Source organism: Rattus norvegicus, chromosome 6 (genome assembly GCF_021556685.1).
Source record: "Rattus norvegicus strain SHRSP/BbbUtx chromosome 6, alternate assembly SHRSP_T2T, whole genome shotgun sequence".
Classification (NCBI taxonomy): domain Eukaryota; kingdom Metazoa; phylum Chordata; class Mammalia; order Rodentia; family Muridae; genus Rattus; species Rattus norvegicus.
The window spans coordinates 97,392,330-97,408,602 of NC_141539.1; the positions used below are offsets into that span (position 1 = coordinate 97,392,330).

The window sequence follows — 16,273 nt, forward strand, 5'->3', positions numbered from 1 at the left end:
TAAGAGCTGACAGCAGAACATGTAAGACTGAAAAGGCCACGAGGCAGCAGGACCAATGTCCCCAGAAGCATGCCAAGGGCTGCAAGACAGTGGATCAGAGAGAGGCGCTTAGGTGATGGCAGGACAAGGGTCTTTCATCTAACCTAGAGCAGTTGGTTTCAAACTAATATCAAAGAGGTGGTCAGGTACACGCCTGGCAGTGATGGCATCCAGACCCAGTTAGAAAGCTTCACACACTGTTCTAATGGTTTTGTTTATTTATAGTACTGGGAAACTTTGTGGGGATGTGGACAAACAGGTCAGGGCTGGTCAGAATCATTACAGGGATTACAACACAAGATGACAGTGATCAGGTCAGGCTGATGTGTACCTTGAAAATGTCAAATAGGCATGCTGGTAGATTACAGACATTTGCAATCTGATTCCAATGGACCAGGAAACTCCTGATGGGAATCTCTCTGTATGGGAGAGTTGAACACTCTCCCAGTGAAGAAAGAAGATATAATTCCAGGAAGGACGACAGAATCCATGTTGTGTATTTGCTTGTCCTAGGGGAGAGAGCCAACGAGGTCGGGGCCACCATAGTGCTAGGTGGTGGTCGTTTGGGTCTTCCACCAAGGAGAACATGTCTATGAGCCTCCTCTCCAACTTTCAGTATGCATCTTCTGTGTTCATAAGTATATATTATCCTTTATGTGTCTGTCTTAGTCAGGGTCTCTTTCCTGCACAAAACATCATGGCCAAGAAGCAAGTTGGGGAGGAAAGGGTTTATTCAGCTTACACTTCCACATTGCTGTTCATCACCAAAGAAAGTCAGGGCTGGAAGTCACACAGAGCAGGAAGCAGGAGCTGATGCAGAGGCCATGGAGGGATGTTACTTACTGGCTTGCTTCCCCTCGCTTACTCACCTTGCTCTCTTATAGAACCCAGGACCACCAACCCAGGGATAGTACCACCCACAAGGGGCCTTCCCAACCCTTGAGCACTAATTGAGAAAATGCCTTACAGCTGGGTCTCATGGAGGCATTTCCTCAAGGGAGGCTCCTTTCTCTGTGATAACTCCAGCTTGTGTCAACTTGACACACAAAACCAGCTAGTACAGCATCTTAATCAAAAATTTAGAATTCTTTTGATTAGGAATATTATCAATGGATTTTAGGTGACAGGAGCCAGAATCTGTGGTGTGCTATTCAGTAAGGTGGTAATTACAATGACTGGTTACCATACCAGTCATTAAATTATGGGAAATTAGAACAGTGGTAACTGAAGGTGTGTGCACCTGGTTACATGAAGTATACATTATCCAAATGTGTGGGTTACATGAAGTATACATTATCCAAATGTGTGGGTTACATGAAGTATACATTATCCAAATGTGTGGGTTACATGAAGTACACATTTATCCAACTGTGTGGGTTACATGAAGTACACATTTATCCAACTGTGTGGGTTACATGAAGTATACATTATCCAAATGTGTGGGTTACATGAAGTATACATTATCCAAATGTGTGGGTTACATGAAGTATACATTTATCCAAATGTGTAGGTTACATGGAGTATACATTATCCAAGTGTGTGGGTTACATGAAGTATACATTTATCCAAATGTGTGGGTTACATGAAATATACATTTATCCAAATGTGTGGGTTACATGAAGTATACATTATCCAAATGTGTGGGTTACATGAAGTACACATTTATGTTACATGAAGTGTACATTTATCCAAATGTGTGGGTTACATGAAGTATACATTTATCCAAATGTGTGGGTTACATGAAGTATTCATTATCCAAATGTGTGGGTACTGTGTTTTGACTGGTGGATAATACAGTTTTCTTCTTAATTTGCTGATTTGGTAAATCACATTAACAGACCTGGTAGAATAAAACAATCCTTAAATTCCTGGTGTGAATATTGTTTGTTTATGTTTTATATTTTACTGGATTCAATCTGATATTCAATGTAGCATATCTACATCTATGCAGATAAAAAACTGTAACTATCTTTTTTATACACCGCCTTTGAGTCTGGCACAGTGTCTTTGCTTTATAAGATTAATTTGGGAACAAATTCCTATTCCTAGTCTATGGATTAGCTTGAAGACTCATATGGTCCTTGAAAAGTAAGTAACTTTATCTCTAAAACCCCTGGGCCTTAATAATTCCTCAATCCCTCCATAACTATAAATCCAATCCCAGTTTCTACTTCCTTAGAAGCTCATTTTGAGAAGTTAATTTTTTCTAGGACTGTTCTTTGATGTAAGCTCTTAATGCACTGCTGTCCTAGTCAGCCCAGGGTGTACTTTCCACCCTCCACTGCATCTATGCTGTCGCCCTGCTGTGCCAAAGATCGTCAGGTTTTGCTTTTACATTTTATTCCTGATAAATCTTGCTCAAGCCTTGTTCACAGTGCGTCTTCTGAACCCCGTATATTTCTTCACCAAGGGCGTTTGCTTTCTCTTTATCAACATCTACTCTTTGTCATTTCCTTTTAGTTTCTTGAAATTTTTCAAGAAATTCTTAACTTCTTATCTCTTAATCATTTAAGCTTAATATTAATTTTCAATATGTTTCTGAATCAGCAAGTTCTAGGTTACGTTGTACTGGTCTAACAATGTCCAATGTTTTTATATTACACTGCCTTTACTAGTATCTGAAAGTCTTGTGCTCTTCAAAAGCTTTTCATTTATAAATTACTGAGGACTGTGCACAGGTTTTTATTCTTTTTAAACCTATGGCATGTTTCCAGTGTATCCTCATCCTTTTCCTCCAGTGTTGGGGTTTTTCAATCAGAGGAAGCAAGCTCTCTGCTCTTTGGTGTTTAGGGAAAGTATTTTGTAATCTAGAATGTGGTCAACGATGTGTTTGGAGCCACATGTGTTAGACGTCTCTCTGTCACTGAACATGCCCCTCACAGTCGCTTCAAGCAGTCTGTTCGCTTAACTTTCTTTCTTTCTTTCTTTCTTTCTTTCTTTCTTTCTTTCTTTCTTTCTTCCTTCCTTCCTTCCTTCCTTCCTTCCTTCCTTCCTTCATTTCTTTTTCTTTCTTTCTTTCTTTCTTTCTTTCTTTCTTTCTTTCTTTCTTTCTTTCTTTCCTTCTGTCTGTCTGTATTTTGTCTTTTAATTTCAGCTTGCTCTATATAAAACAGGTCGGCCTGTAACTCACAGAAAGCTTTCTCTTTACCCTGTAGAGTGCCAGGACTACAGGCCTGAGCCACCAGGCCCAGCTTGTGCATTCATCCCCAAGAGTTTGTTGTTCTTTGTCACTATACATAGTGCTGTATACTTTCTATTAGGGGTCCTGAAGTAATTTCCACTACTTCAGAGAAGAGAGAAAGAGACTCAGCATGTTTCCCTGTGGCTAAAAGACAGTGAGGATACACAACAAAGACCAATTGCAATGCCATAATAAGGACACAAACTCACGGATATGAGGAAGAGAAAATAGAGTCCGAGGAATCTGTATGCAGTATACTCCTTCACACTTCCTCTTCCATGGCAGGGACACAGAGCACACTCTTCATTTCACCACAAAAATGGCCTGTCTTCCATGTTGTTTTTATTCAAGGGAGCCCCTTAGAGACTTAGCATTTAACAATTGAGAGTTACTCACATAGACACCCTTTCCAATCAAGAACCGAAACTTTCCAGATGGAAAAGAGGCTAAGCATAAATCCTACTGGTTTTTGTTTTTTTTTTTAGCAATTATCAAGACATAGTCAACTACCCTTATGAACCAAGGAATGATAAGAACATCCCCAAGTCCAAGTACCAAACTCCAGCAAAGACCCATCCTTGCAAGCAGAACCTTCTAAAAGTAAACACCCTGAGACCACTCTCCCTAAGTCTTTCTACCTACCTTTTTATGGGCATAAACAATTTATAGAGCAGGTCAATACTATGAAGAGATGGAGATACAGACCAGAAGATGGTGAATTAAGTGAAATGGGGCCTTTTGGGAAACCTCACATAAACCAACCACTCTGCCCGTGAGTTGAGGTTGTGCGGGCTAGTGCTCAGTGCTAAGGTCGTGAGAGGGATGATAGTCTGAGTGTGCTGGTGGCATGCACCTGTGTTCCAGCACTGAGGAGGCTGAGGCAAGAGGATTATTTTTCAAACCAGACTGGGACATGGAGAGGGGAAGGAAAAGGGAAAGAAGAAAGACTAAACCTATGAATGCTGGCCTTAGTTTATAAACATTTTCTATTTTTATTTGGTATTACGGAAGATTGAGAAATCTTTCAGGAAGAAGCTCCTGCCTGTAGCAGTTAGTACTGTAAAGTAGCCATTCTCCACCATCTTTGTGTCCTTTCCCAGGCTGCCTTCTTTTGAAGATTTTTTTAATATAACTGATTTGGGGATTAAACTGTTGTTTTCACCTTTCTTTAGATTTGTAGAAAAATGGTCCATCGACATGTGCTCATATTCCGCCTGCCTAATTTACAGATGTTGGATGGAATTCCTATAAATTCTGATGATAGGGCAAAAGCTGAATTTCATTTCTCTGAACTACAAGCAAAGAAAAACTCAGTAAGTATGCTGTTTACACTTTTCCTTTGACTGTAGATTATTGTAAATGAGCATTATATCATGTACATTTTGACTTAATTTGTTTAAGCACATGTGATTCTGTTAATTGTAGTATTTACTTAATGACTACTTTCAATGGGAGCTTTTCCTAATAAGACATTGCTATAAGGCAAATGATTTAATACTTGATTGCTTAGTACCTCAAATGACGTTAGAAGGTAAGGAACTGGGACATGCCATGTCTATAGAAACTAACCGTAAAATTGCTTCAATGTAAGCACAGAGGAAGGAGGGGGATTTCATCTCAACTCTCTGGACTGCTAGTTCACCTAACAGAGGTACGCTGCTATTATAGATTGGTGGGATTAGTGGGGTCTTTACCCATGAGCCCTAAAATGTGCCTGACATGATAGGAGCAAAATTATAGAAACAACAGAAATAGGCTTTTAGCGATTTTATCATTCGCCACTTTTATTTGTTCTGATCATCCTTTAAATACTGTATTTAACACAGAAAGATGATGGTTTGTTTTTCTTTTTTAACAGAAATGTAGAATTATTAGAGTTGAGCTTTTGCAAAGTTTGAAGAAGAGACAGGAGTAGAGAGGGAAGCCAGCTGAAACTTTTAGAGTAATCCAAGAGAATGGTACAACGACCTTGAGCAGGTGGGGAGGGGATTGAACCTTTAACATAACTAGAAGCGAAAATCCAAGGACATTAGAGTCAAGGATCCAAGGTTACATTAAGGACAGAATCTTCACTGGGGAGGCAGAGGCAGGCAGATTGCTGAGTTTGAGGCCAGAGCAAGTTCTAGGACAGCCAGGGTCACACGGAGAAAGCCTATCTTAAAACAACAAAAGAAAACAAAGGGAAAAATGCTCTAGAAGAAACAGGAGGTCGTTCCAGATGAACACCTTCCTCCTAGGATTCATTCATGATGATGGCTCCCCTCGGCCCTTCATTAAAAACTGGTAATTCTGATCCTATCAACTCTTCTAGCTTATGTCTTCCTTCAGCAATAGAGTCACATGCGCAGAGAGAGATGGTTCTGTGTCACAAACTCATAGAAAGATGGCTTTGTTTAAAAAAAAAAAAACCCTGCTGTGCAGACTTATACTAAGTCAACAGATGAAATGTAAGTTCAAATTTTAAGTTAGGAGTTCTATGTTAATATAAAAACCAAATGCAATACATTGGGAAACCTGTAGAAAGAATAATCACATGCATACAATGTCAAACTGGATGTGGGATTTTAAAAAGAAGTATAAAATGTGGGAGAAAAGACACAGGTTTAGAGATAACTAACTTTTAAACCTAGACAACTTATTGTCTTTAAATTTTCTTCCCTATCTTTAAAAGTTTATGCTGTTTTAAAGAAACCAGCAGAAGAAATGACATGTAGGATCTTAAAGGCTAATCAGATAAAATATCCACCAAAGACCCTTGCTTAGAAAAGGGCCTTGACCAGGCATGGTGGTGTGCTCACTTGTATCCACCACACTTGGGAGTCAGGAAGATCAGAAGTTCAGTCATCCTTGACAGGGGCTGCCTGAGAGCTTGCCTCAAAAAGGCAGGGGATTTCTTCTTCATGAAGCATATGCAATTTGAACAATGTTGTCAGAAGATAAATGTGTGTTATATATGTATTTCTTACCCTCTTTAGTAGTGCTGGGGGCAAATGTAAGTCACACTAGGTAAGTGTCCTACCACTGAGATGCAATTTTATCTCTACTTAAAATTTTTAATGATTCCTTGACTTTCTAACTATCTCAAGTTTTAAAAATTAATCTTGACATGTTTTGATTAAATGCACTTCTAGAGTAAGTTAAAGTATCTACAAAGACCTTAAGGTTCACAGTTGTTCAATGTTAATAAAAATTAATTTAAACAAAAAAGATTAATTTATAGGTTTAAAAAAATTAAGGCATAGCTTTGAATTCTAACCACTGATGTAGCTAAGAGTACTGCCTAATACCATGTACTTGTCAAAGGCTTCACCTTCAAAAAAGAACAAGTCAGATGAACTTTAGTTTCATAATTAAGGCTTCTTTCCCTTTCTTGATCTTCAACTTCTTGAATAAAAATAAAAAGCCCTGTGAAGTAGATTTCTGTTGCTCTTGCATCAAATTATCCCCAAAGCATTGGCTTAGCAGAGTATGGTTGTCTTCTGGTTCTGAAAGCCAGGAGCCTTACATGGAGGCATGGGCTGAGCTGAATTCTTGGGAAGCTCTGGAAAGACACTCAGCCGAGTGCTTTCCAGCTTCCAAAGCTGTCTTGGCTCCTGGCTCTCAGCCAGCAGTGGCATCTTCCTGCTCCTCCCACTTCTGTGTCACCATAGCTCCTTCTTCCTTTGACCCTTCTGTCTCCCTCTTTTTAGATAATCCAGAATAATCTCCCCACTTCAAAGTCCTTACTTCCGTCACACCTGCAAGCTCCTTTGCCATGTAAGGTAAGGTCCTCATACGTGTAGAAAGGAGGCTGGTAGAACCTCTGGGGGAAGGCGCTCCTACCACTCTGCACAGGCGGTGACACACTTATAAGAACTCTTGTCTAGTTAAAATGTGGAAGTTCTATTTTAAAATAATATTGCTAAATTTTAAAGCAAACAAACACAATACTTTAAAACACCATTTTTCATATATAAATTTTAAACTGGTTTAATTTATCAAAAGTATGTAGACTAATGTTCAGCATTTCATTCCACTATTGTTTACTTGTGTATTTTTCTCAAGAATTTCTATTTTTCCATTATTCTGCTGTAACAGTATAATGATCTATTCAATATAACTATTCTTGCCTTCTAAATAGCTCTAATAAAAGTTTAACTATATACTTTTGTTACATAAGCAAGCATCTTATTTAAATTATTTTGATCCATCTATACTCAGTAAAGTGTTTGGGATCTTTGTTTTACAAAAGTGTCTTTTTAAAGTTCATTAATAACTCTTACACTCATGGCTGGAAGAAAACTGTGCCATTGTTTCTTTAGCTCTTCAGAAGAGACAAGATTAGGAAAGATTGCACGTTTCTCAATTGAGGTCTTATTTTGGTCACTGCAGTTGTTTCTTTTCAATAGCAGAAGGGCAAATACAACTCAACATTTCCACCTAAGGGTGTTCAGGGTTCGGCTTTAAGAGAGAAATCAAGCACATACCACAGTAGTGACAAAAAAACAAACTCCCGTAAATGAACTGTTGGGCAGCCTGGGACTACACAGCGTTAGCTAAAGAACCCTGGGATCCACCGACAGCTACATTTTTGGGGATGCTTGCTGAAGTCAAGTTGGTTACTTTAGACAAATAACAAAATGGAACCACGTGTTCAGAACGCATAACTTCAACAAGCTCACGGTCCTAACGAAAATAGAATATTTACACAGAGGCAGGTCAGTTTCCAACACCCATGTGGTGGCTTAAATCGACTATAATTCCTTCCAAAGGGTCCCACAGTCTTTTCTGATCTCTAACCTCTGCTGGCACTAGGCGTGCATGTGGTTCACACACACATTCAGACAGGCAAGACATTTATACATACAGAGTAAGCAATAAGTATTTGAAGAAAGGAAAAAAACCATTACAAACGAAACATCTCATGTTCATGGTTTTGCTCTTCCTTACTAAGAACTTTTGGAAGTAAAATAGACCATTAAGCACTGACTTCTAGTGACCAGTAGTACAACGTAGTCTGAAAAGGCAAACCACAAGACTGAGGGAAGTCAACCCTGGGGCTGCTCTGTCCATATTACAGAAGTGCCAATCCTGAGCTTAGGCAAGCATGTGAAAGTACTTTCTAAAGTTTATTGTGCTTTGGGGCTTGTGATAAGGACTAAACCTATTTATTTCAGTTTCAGAGGTAAGATGTTCTTAACTGTTTTATTTTATTGTGTAGTTCGTTCCTGTTACCAGCTCTCCTACGGATGGTGGGTCATTCTGCCACGTTAAAGCCTCTCCCATTAAAATAACAAATGTTATTCTACCTGCTGGATTTAGCCATTTCTTGGGACCTGACTTCTCCTTAACTCCTGAAGTTGAAGGTATTTTTACAAAGAGTTTCAGAGAGAATGAAAAAACAAACAAACGACAGCAGCAGCAACAATAAAAGGAAAGAAAACCCTCCTTTAAAACAGCGATCTCATTTATGTCTAATGTTACTTCAAATCGCATGGCTTAGTTGTGTCTTAGCATTATACCTTTTGTCAAGAGGTCTGTGGCCATTCAAAACTGCTTCTTTCTTTTAATTCTATTGAATCACTTATGGGTTGTGACTGATCTGCTCTCAGTGTAAACACGACTTCTTTTAAAGATGTTTATATTTTCTGCATGTCACTGTGAACAACTCGCAAGACAAGTTCAGTGGTGAATTCTGCTAAAAGTAGAAATCAGAAAACGTAGAACTTCACAGAATCTTCTAGTCACATAGAGTATCTTCCAAAGAGACAGTGCGGTTCCCTCGGGGTTATCTGTGAACTCCTGAAGCTAGCCTGAGGGGGGATTTTGAGAGCCAGGGCTTTAAGGAATGGGAAACACTAAAAGAATAGGCCACGGAAAGTATTTCATTTAGCACATTCATTTTAGTTAACATTTAGAAGACGCCTACTCCCTAATGTCAGATCCTTGCTCACTCTGTTTCGGAACAGCCGGAGGGATGGTGTTCCTCCCTGAAGAGAATTTTCCCCATTCCTTTTAACATCCCCCTTTGTTCAAAATCACCACAATAGTTATAAAATTATCTAGGAGCCTACAAAGAGGAAGAGGTTGTCATTTGTGGAGAGACATAAAGAAAGGCCTGTCAAAGAAACTAGGTGTTGTTGGATGGCTCAGCCGGTAAAGGTGCCTGCTGCCAAGCCTGAGTTCCATCACCAGGACCCACATGATGGGGGGAGAAACCACTCCTGAACATTGTTCTCTGACCACCACAACTCACAGTGGGCTGCACCACCTATACTCCTACCCCTACCACTCCAGCCCTCCTACACACAGACACACAGACACAGACAGACAGACAGACAGACAGACACACACACACACACACACACACACACGTGGGCACACAAACACACACACAGACACACACACATGGGCATAAAAACACACACATACACAGACACACACACACACAAACACACACACCACACACACACACGGGCATGTGCACACAATAAATAGACTCAGCATAATTAATCAATGTAGTATTTTATCTTAGCTCTCATGTTTCTAATCATAATGAGGATTGTTATATTTTTGTTCAAAAGATTCAACTATGCACACAATTGGGTCTGTCAATTGGTCTCAATCTCCTGGAGAGTAAAATGCTGTCTTTGGGGCGTTGGTTTGTTCTTCCGTCCTCTCTCCCCACTGCTCTTTCCGGTGAGTCCGGCCCTGCTCTCATCTCTGTCTTCTCATTTGTATCTTTCTTCGAGATTGGTCAGCAGCTCCTTAGACTTTCTGAAGAAAAAAAATCCTTACTTTTCTATTCCCTGATTGTACTGCTCAAATTTTTAGTTTGAAAAGTATGGTCACTTCTTGTGTGTGTTCCTATCTAGCATAGAGATCTGGATCTCTACATTTTATTTGAACACCTACAAGGAATCAAATTGATTAGTTTGTGAAAATGTAAGCCATACGAAGTATCAGCAATATATGTGACAATGTAATAAGTTGTTGACGTTGATGTTGTTGTTGTTGTTGTTGTCGTCATCGTCGTCGTCTTTCTTTGTGGGGAGCATGTTTGCTTTTTGAAGCAGTATCTAGTTACATAACTTTGCCTATCCTGGAAATCACTCTGTAAGTCAGGCTGCCCTTGAACTCACAGAGCTCTAGCTACCTGCTTCTTCCTGCCAAGTGCTGGGATCAAAGGCGTGCACCACCACACCTAGCTTGTGTGTGTTTTTGAAGTAGCCTCTCGCTATGGCCCCCAGCCTCTCCCCCTGCTGCCTCGATGTGTCTCCATTCCCAACCTAACTTTATATTTTTATTTGAAATTCGGAATTCATATTGTAAACCCTATATAGCATGTACTGAGCTTAAGGGCAACTTAAGTTCTCTGCTTAATGCTCCTCGTCATTTTATAATTTGTAACGATCTGAATTCCTGATTTCAGACAAAAATAACCGAGAATAGAGGGATTCTGAACAATCCTCAGAGGATCTGCCCAGAAACAACTTTTTGGCAGCTCAAAAGGATAACCTCTCTCCTCTTTTATCATGCTAGGCCGTTTTGTCTCCAACTGTACAAATGTACCAGATCCATCCAGATGAGGAAAGGTACTGCTGTCCGCGTGCCATTAACGTTCTTCTCCACTTAACAACTCACCCGATCTGCTAACCATGAATCAAAATCATGACTTTTGCCATATATTGCCATAGCTTACTTTGCTTTCCAGAAAAAGCTCTTACCGGTGGACCGTCTTTCCCACATACACGAAATCCTTGCCAAACCTCATAGATTTGAATAATAATTCAAAAGGTTTAAAATGACGAAGTTGAACTGTGTTCCAAAAGTAGGAAGTACTCACTAGTGAGAAAAGACAGAAATAACAACAGAGCAGGCCCGTGTGCTTCCCCCTGACCCGCTGCACTCACTCAGCCTGTGGAGCAGCTCACTGCCTGCACTCACTCAGCCTTGCAGCCTGTCTTGCCCGCTCACCTGTATTCAACAGCAAAGAAATTCACCACTGAGATTGCGATTGCAGAGAATTTTGTAAATATTCCAAGCTTTCTTTAAAATTTCCTCTTCCCTGCCTCCAACATTGATCCATCCCCAAGCCCAACTCAACCCCAAGAACCTACCACTTAGTGCTCATTTAGAGTCTGCTCCACTGTGCGGGAGGTGCCCACACTTGGGACTTCTTTTTTTTTTTTTTAATTAACCACGACAAAAATATTTTATTAACAATGAAAAATATCACAGTGTTAAAGATGAAAGATTACACCATTCTAGTCGTGATGGCCTGATGTTAAATACCAAATAGCTGAAAGGTCTACATTAGGTAGAAATACTTCTGTCACTCACACTGCTCATGGGAAATGGTGCTGTCACAAAGTCACATAAGCATGTTAACTTTCCGAAAGCTGCAATGGCAATTAGTGGCAAAGAAATTTTTATTGGATTTGGATACATTTTAGACAATTAGGTGTCCTCCAAATGTGATTTAGCCAAGAACCCCAATGGGATAGATGACTTATCGGCATTTATCACTCACTGGAGGACTCCTGCCATAGCTGCATATGTTATCATGATAAATTCAGATCAGCTGATGGACTGCAGCCCTTTGGCAAAGTAAAAATCTCTAGGTAAAATACACGAAATATAAACTGACTGCTGATGTGTGCTCTAATAGAGGTCGGATGTGTACACAAGCTTAAACACTTCAAAGCTATATAGTATATTTTCAAAATATAACTTATAAGGTATTTATTTAAATGGTTCTTCCTAGACCCACAAAGAGAGAAGAAAATTACACTATATATTTTTCACACCACACCCATCCTATTTCTGGCTAGACTCCTCTAAGTGTGTTATATGTGGCAAGTGTTCCCATGTGAATGCACATACATGAATAAACACACACGTGACTTTTTGAATGAAATTCAGTACCACACAAAATTCAAAATGTTCCAGGCTAGGCTATTCAGTAATTGCCCATGGGTCTGATAGCAGCCACCAGAGCCCAAACCATACACTATTATGACTGTTTTTCTCCTGCTTATTCCCAATGTTGCTCCATCTCCTTCAATGTCTCCATTGTCTTCAGGAAAAGAAAGTGCCAAAGTTCTTTAAATACAGTCCTGGCTGCTGTGCTGAGTCCCTCGCTGTCACCAGTTGTTTTGGTGAATCTTTACGCTGACACAGTTCCTAAATAGTCATGAAATTATATCCTCCATACTGTGTCCTGGGAACCAAATGCATATACAGCACAGAAGCCACTTACCACGGTGTTGCTCCCAGTTACCCGAATCAGGAAGTGGCCAGTGTGTGATTCATACCTACCTCGTTTCTTACAGAATTCCTGGGAGTAAGTTTCTAAACAAATCAAATGTAGCTACCTAAAAACAAATGGACACAGATCAGCAAACATGTATTTTAGCAGGCAGCGCGCAGTGATATCACTCATGTGGCTGAAACACTTCGGCTCTGTGTGAAGATGTCTCCCTTGATTAATCCGATGTAATACCAGTGATCTGAAACTGTGGTTATTTTAGTCATTTGCCCCAATTTTTATATTGTAACAAGCATGAACTGCTTATTATGTATTCAAGAATCTGAGAAGATACATGTGATGGGACATGAAGCAAATTCTAGAAATCCGAATGTTTGCTTCTGGTATAAGAGGCAGTGAGCTGTGAGAGTTCAGGGAGGCCTGCCCTGGGAGCACTTTGGTCAGTTAACTTGTTTAGAATTATAGAGGTCATTATTAAAGGTCAAAACTCAGTTCGAATATGTCTCTTTTAGCCTGACACTGTAAAATCATATCACTACAAGCACAGCTGTCTGTATATGAAGTCAGACTGCTCTAACTCCTAGAACAGGAAACAGCAGACCAAGGCAACCACTGCTAAGCAAAGCGAGCCTTGCTAGTTGAGTTTTGCCACAGGCTACTTTTTAGGCCTGTTCAGTGGGAGAAAAGAAGCCAGGACATCTGTTGGACTTGCTTAGTGACCAATGCAAAAGTGGACATCGGTGCGAGTTCCTAAGTGTACCCAACCATGGACACTGCAGGCGATAGCCTTTAAACTGATGTCTGAATGGACTGGGCCTGTGATGCAGTGAGAGTGCCTGCTTAGCCTAGCCCACACAAAGCCCTGGTTCAGTCACTATCCCTGCCTGACTCCAGCAGGGAGGCTCACAATATCTAGGGTAGAGGCAGGAAGAGTGAGGTTGATGCCACCTGCGCTACAAGCGACCTATCCCAGGAAAATGAGAGTTCAGTTGTTAGTCCTATTTTGACATAAATAGACTACACAGTTCAGAAAATACCCTCTATTTAAAGTATTGGCCCCATGTTGCACATAATTTTCATACTATTACAATGTTCCTTAGATATACATAAGGGGACTTTGTCTGACTGTTTAAACCTTATAATCTACCTGAAAATAGTCCCAAAGGCATTTTGGAAACTATCATTCCAATGTGCATGCAAGAACTTCATGCTTTTTAATGCTTTATTTAAAGGCTTGTTTTTGTAATTTAAATCATGTAATATTTTACATTTCAAGCCTAATTACAGATAGATTTGTGCTTCTTAATGTGATTGTTAAACAGCTGTTGCAGTCAGGCTTTGTTCAGAGAACAACTGTGCAGTTCTTAAGACGCCCAGAAGGTGTCTGGGTTGCACTGTGGTTTTCATGTGGCAGTGTCTGACAGAGCGCGCCTATTATGAAATCAGAACTCTGTGCTCTTTTTTCATTTCTACAAATAGAAATGAAATCAAACTTTTATAATAAAATATCTTTTAAAATACTAGAACAAGTAAGTGTAATGTTTTTCCTGGGGAAAAGTGTTCAAAAACAGAAAAATATAAAGCAGAAAAGGATGGCTTTATACCACACCAACTGAACATTCTGAGATTTTTTTTTATTTCTTCTATAGATTTTTCATAAACACTATCTTTTATGTTCATTTTTAAAAATATGTGGATATTTTATAAATACTTTTAATTACATCTGAATTTCTTCTTGAATATAAAGTTTTAATGTATAATTTAATAGTGACACAAAGAATAATAATAAACCTTAGTTTAGGCATTGCTAGGTGTGTGCAGTAGATAGTAAACACGGAACTAACCTGCTGTAGCCTTTTCATATAGATCACAGTGCTCTTATATGCAAACAATGAGGGCATAACTCTGAACATGATTTGGCAGATTATAATTTTTTTTGCCGTGACAGCAGATGTCACTGATGTGAAGAACTCCCCTGGGACTACGGAATAGGTGGCACTGCATGTTATTCGTGGCCAATACATTGTCCCCATTGCATTTAACAAAACAAGCAAAATGCCATGAAATGCAAGTGATATTTGTAGATGCCCTCTACCTGGCACACACTGTGAGTGACCTGTTCCAATACTCCTACTAAGATAGGCCTGACACGCACTATCTGTTTAAAGAAAGTGTGGCTTATGAAAAGGATGGCCTATAATATCTAACCTAGATATTTTCTACTCCAAATCCATTGCTTTTTCAAACGCACATGAATTAGCAACTAATAATTATGTGCTATTTAGCTAGCAGTTTGTGTTAGGCCATTATACAACTAATGTACCTACAGACCATAAACTCCTTCCTTTTCTTCCGATATATTCAGCTTAGATTAAAAAGTACAGTTTCAACAACACAAGTGGTATTTCCTTGTTCTCAGTAACATGTATTTTGCATGCACCCAGTCAAATGCACCATGACTTGATTTTCAATTCCACAAACCTGGAATGTGAGAGATTAACACGTTAGTTACAGAGTAGGAGCCTGCCATGCTGAACTGAAAGTAAGATGATGGCCTGCCAGCCTTCTAATGTCTACATCTGACAATTAACTGCGATTATAACTGCTCAGTAAGGATCTTATCACTTACTCTGTTCTTACAGCCTTGGAGTCTTCTACTGAATTAACTATGCTTGTGAGTACTTTTGTCCACAGTGTACATGATACCCTGTATGTACACGTGTACACATGTATGTTTGTAGGCACTAATGACCAGCTGTACAGTAATCCTATATATGCAACATACATGTTGTTGTTTGCCCATAAGATACCATACATTATAAGAAGCACTTAGTGTTTTAAAATATTAGACCTGATTATAGTTTCAATTAAATATTACTGACGTACTAGGAAATAAATTATTCTTAGTTCTGTATGAGTAGAGGCAGCACACATGGTTGAATTGTCTTGGTTTTTAAGGGAATCTAATCAAATTGATTTGTTTGTGCATTAGAAGCTCATTTTCTAAGGTGGACTTAGAGCACTACATGGTAGTGCTCAAGGAAAATGAAGACCATTTCTTTAAGCATCAGGCAGATATGCTTTTGCATGGAATTAAAGTAGTGTCCTATGGGGACTGTTTTGAACTTTTCCCAGGATATGTGCAAGACCTCGCCACTCAGATCTGCAAACAGCGAAGTCCAGATGCTGAGCGAGTAGACAGTACCACCTTACTGGGTAATGCATGTCAGGACTGTGCAAAGAGGAAGCTGGAAGAGAATGGAATTGAAGTTACAAAAAAAGTTAGACAGTCAGATACTGATGATGCTGGAGGGTCTTGAAGTTTTTAAAACTTGAAACTTGAAAACCAGCCTTCTGTAACCACAGTGCCATGCCCGAGCGATGAGGAATGTACAGAGGACTCCATATGGATCTCTTAATAGTGAACTGTCACATACCCCCAAAAGAGCCATGTGGGTGTGTGGCCTTTGTGGTTGAATGACAGAGCTCTACTATGTGTTTAGCTGCTCAGGAGGTGACATGGACACACTTCAGGTATACTTATACGGACTAATGGACAGCTACCTCAGGGACCAAATTGAGGGGTGGGAGGTGGGATGTACCTGACATTGTTCCCTTTTCCCATTTGACATGTTTTCCTATGTTAGGGTGTTATTTTTCCTAATAAATAGAGGAGAATGAGGACTATTCAAGCAACTGTAGTTGCCAAAGAGAAAATAAGACATAAACATTTATATTTTACATCTTTATGTGGAAATATCTTTTACTGTAGAAGGTTTTTAAAAGATATGTTGGTTACAGTG

At 39.5% G+C, this 16,273-nt stretch overlaps 1 protein-coding gene and 1 long non-coding RNA gene across 20 annotated transcripts in view; one reads left to right on the forward strand and one right to left on the reverse strand.

Annotated features, from left to right (window-relative positions):
* Positions 1 to 8,647, forward strand: part of Lrrc9 (leucine rich repeat containing 9) — an 88,748-nt gene extending 80,101 nt beyond the window's left edge. For all 19 annotated transcript variants that reach the window (XM_087552730.1, XM_087552731.1, XM_087552720.1 and 16 more), the window contains exons 30-32: positions 4,393 to 4,533; positions 6,910 to 6,981; positions 8,421 to 8,647. Coding sequence is in view for 3 of the 19 variants with exons in the window: in XM_087552712.1 (XP_087408838.1) it covers positions 4,393 to 4,533; positions 6,910 to 6,981; positions 8,421 to 8,630 (423 nt within the window). In the remaining 16 variants the exon portion in view is untranslated. The remainder of the gene's footprint in view (positions 1 to 4,392; positions 4,534 to 6,909; positions 6,982 to 8,420) is intronic.
* The window catches only part of LOC102549502 (uncharacterized), a 79,777-nt gene that overhangs the window by 1,840 nt on the left and 61,664 nt on the right, over positions 1 to 16,273 (reverse strand). The gene's annotated exons all lie outside the window — the stretch shown is intronic.